Source organism: Mytilus edulis, chromosome 1 (genome assembly GCF_963676685.1).
Source record: "Mytilus edulis chromosome 1, xbMytEdul2.2, whole genome shotgun sequence".
NCBI classification, from domain to species: Eukaryota; Metazoa; Mollusca; class Bivalvia; order Mytilida; family Mytilidae; genus Mytilus; species Mytilus edulis.
Window position 1 is genome coordinate 66,874,533 of NC_092344.1, and position 3,551 is coordinate 66,878,083.

Genomic DNA, 3,551 nt, shown 5'->3' on the forward strand with positions numbered 1-3,551 from the left:
CAGAAACAAGCTCTGATTTTTTAGACGAACCTATTGGTTTAACTGCCTCCGAAATGCATAAAATGAAGTAAGTAAACTGTTCGCTAGTTTTTTCTTCTTCAGTATATAATACATGTTTTATACTTATGCTGATTTAAGTGTTTTCGGAACCACTTACATTAGGTACACTACAGTTCAACACGTTTAAGTTAAAGCAACAACAACAACTACAACAATAACAAAAACAACATAAAAACCACAAACACTTTCCAATATCAATCGATAAAGGAGGAGCAAATAAGTTCGTCTGTAAGTTTAGCCGGAGGAAGGGCAATTGCAACGTTAAATTTAGGACTAATTCTTCCATTTTGAAATATAATGTATGATCATTCGTTTAAATCATACCTGTATTTAAGATTTCTGGCTTACTTGTTATTCTAAAGGGAATGCTAGAAATACATAATAACTATTTAAACAGCAACTAAAAAAACACAGAAATGAAAAGACATCTTGAGGTAACTGTATGATTTAGAATTTAAATCGTGTTCAATATATTTTCAGTCAAATGGGTAAAGCTTTGATCAAATCCGCCGTGAGTGAACTCAGAAACGAATTTCAAAAATTTATCACGGAGGCTGTCGAAATGACTTTATCCGGGGATAGCATTCCAGATGTTCAAGAACAACATGATAAAAGAATAGAAGAACTTGAAAAACTTAATAAACAGTTGGAAAAATTACAAAACGAAGCTCGAAAACAAAAAGGAGGAACTGCAGAGTTACAAAGGCATATAAAAGAGAAAGAGAAAGAAATTGTAGCTAAAGAACAACAGCTAAAGCAATTAAGGAAGCGTCTGCAAAAACTACAGAAACAAAGCGACGAAAAACAACAATTACATGACGAAATAGTGAGTAAACTACAAGCAGAAAATGAAGACCTAAAACATAAATATAATAATGTTAAAGGAAAACTTCCAGTCAAAGAGTCTTCTGAAAATATAGCACGTAACATATTACCAGATTTAAGACAGCAAATCAAAGACTTAGAAGCCCAACTAGAAATCGAACGGAAGAAAAAGAAGTAAATCACACGGACGAAACTTTATGCATGTTTAACTGACAAAGAGAAATAACAATATGTTTAATTTTTATAAGATAGTTTCACATTTTACATCAGAGTAAGGAGATGCTTTATGATTGCCTATGAGACAACTATCCACCAACGTTTCATAAGCCAATCTTATGGCTGGGTACTGATTGTTTTAATGTAAATTTTTATTATGACTTTTTTTTTGTCATTGTATAATGTTCAATCAGTATGTTACACAATAATATTGTTTTTTTTTTAATTATATGTTAAAGTAAGGAGATGTTTTATGATTGTCTATGAGGCAACTATCCATCAACGTTCAAATGTTACATGTAGCAATTATAGGGAATCATACGGCCTTTAAGAATGAAAAAAAACCCACTTAGTATGGTCGAATTAAAAAGACACTGATATGAGATATATGAAACATTTCAATATAGAAATAAAACTAACGGCCTTATTTATAACAAAACAATTTACGAAAAACAAGTATGACAGACATGACCCAACTACAACCACCGAAATACAGGGTCCTGGCTTGCGACAGGTGCTTAAAGAATATGGTGAGGTTAAACATGTTTGTGAACGCTCAACTATCCCCTAACCGGGGACAGTGGTGTAAAAGTACAAAAGAAAGCAAACTATAGAGATCAGTTGGATAAGGCAAATTACATCTGACAGAAAAATATATTTCTATAAAGAAAAAGTTAAGAGTGTATAAAGCCATTCTATAAAATGATGGAATTTCGTGTCGGTTAGTCTTATCAATTGATAGGGATAGGAATTATTAGTAACATTTAGTTTGTACCAAACTGCAGTGAAACGTAGGGATTTCTGTGCATAATTTGAAAAGAAACCAAAGATTATGGCCTGAGAATACAGTTATTCCTAGTGCATTTCTTTTAGACAATAAATTTAAATTAAAATAAACTGTTATCACAGAGATATGTCTCGCTTTTTTGTAATTTCGATAATGCAAATGTTGAAATAAAAAATAGCAACACTTTAACATGCAAGTTTATCAAATATTCAAAGTCATGGAACCATGACTGAAGGTACATGGCTAAACCATCTCCATGGAAATGAGATGTGCCAATGCTAATACAACTGCATAGTACCAAATACCATTGACTAATCATAAGTAGTTCTCTTTAAACAAACCTAAACACAAACTTATAAATGTAAACCAAGCAATATATCAAAGTCAATGAACCATAACTGAGGGAAAGGTAAAAACAATCTCCATGGTAATGAGATGTGCCAGCGTTAATACAACTGCATACCAAGTATCATTGACCTACCACTACTGGTTCCCCATAATCTGACCTAATCACAAACTAATACATGAAAACTAAGCAAAAGTTTCAAAGTCAATAGACCATGACTGAATGGGAGGGGCCAAATAATCTCCATGGAAATGAGATATGACAATGCTTAAACAAATGCATACCAATTATCATTAACCTACGACTAGTGGTTCCCCATAAACTGACCTAATCACAAACTAATACATTAAAAACTAAGCGAAAATTTCAAAATCATGAATAAGGAAGCAGGGGCCAAATAATCTCCATGGAAATTAGATATGCTGAAGCTTATACAACTGCATACCAATTATCATTACTTTACCGCTAGTGGTTACCCATAAACTGACCTAATCACAAGGTATATTAATATATGAAAACTAAGCAAAAGTTTCAAAGTCAATAGACCATGGGTCAAATAATCTCCATGGTAATGAGATGTGCCAATACTTATACAACTGCATACCAAATATCTTTGACTTACCACTAGTGATTCACCATAAACTAGACCTAATCACAATCTAATACATTGTTAACGCCACCGTTGCTACCGCCGTCGCCGCCGCCGCTGCCGGAAACAGCATACCTATGTCTCGCTTTTTGACTCCGTCAAGCGAGACAAAAATCGCACCTGCAATGTCTCAAAAAGTTTTTACAGTGTAATGTACTACTATTGGGAAAAATAATGTAAGCGAGCCGTGGTGTAGTGGTTAGTGCATCGGACTACTAACACAAAGGTTCCTGGTTCGATTCCCGTCTGGGATGAAAATTTCAGGCACTGAATTTTCGGCCCTCCCTTGACACCATTTGCGGGTATGGTCTCGAGGAAACGATGATAGTCCGTCGGCAGGGGACGATAAATGGCTGACCGTGTTAAGAGAGAGCCATATCTTTTGCACGTTAAAGACCCCATTGTAGATTTCGAAAAAGAGCAGGCTAATGCCGCTACAGGGCAGCACTCGCACCCGCAAAATTGAAAGGGATTAATATAAGTTGCAAAACTTGTTTCCCAATCCACTATAAAATAAATATGTTTAAAATAATGTCAAAATTATAGAAACTTCTACCAGCATTAACTCAAAATATGGACAGTTCTATTTTTTTTATCTTTTTTAACTGGACCAAATCACTTCTTAACATAAAGATACAGCACATTTTTTTTAACATGTCATTTCATCG

At 34.2% G+C, this 3,551-nt stretch overlaps 1 protein-coding gene across 1 annotated transcript; it reads left to right on the top strand.

The window, feature by feature from the left end:
• Window positions 1-2,009, top strand: LOC139519910 (myosin-6-like). The gene is made up of 2 exons (XM_071312215.1): window positions 1-67; window positions 541-2,009. The coding sequence occupies exons 1-2, from the start codon at window positions 54-56 to the stop codon at window positions 1,061-1,063; spliced, it is 537 nt and encodes a 178-aa protein (XP_071168316.1). The 5' UTR covers window positions 1-53; the 3' UTR covers window positions 1,064-2,009.
• Window positions 2,010-3,551: the final 1,542 nt, after the last annotated feature.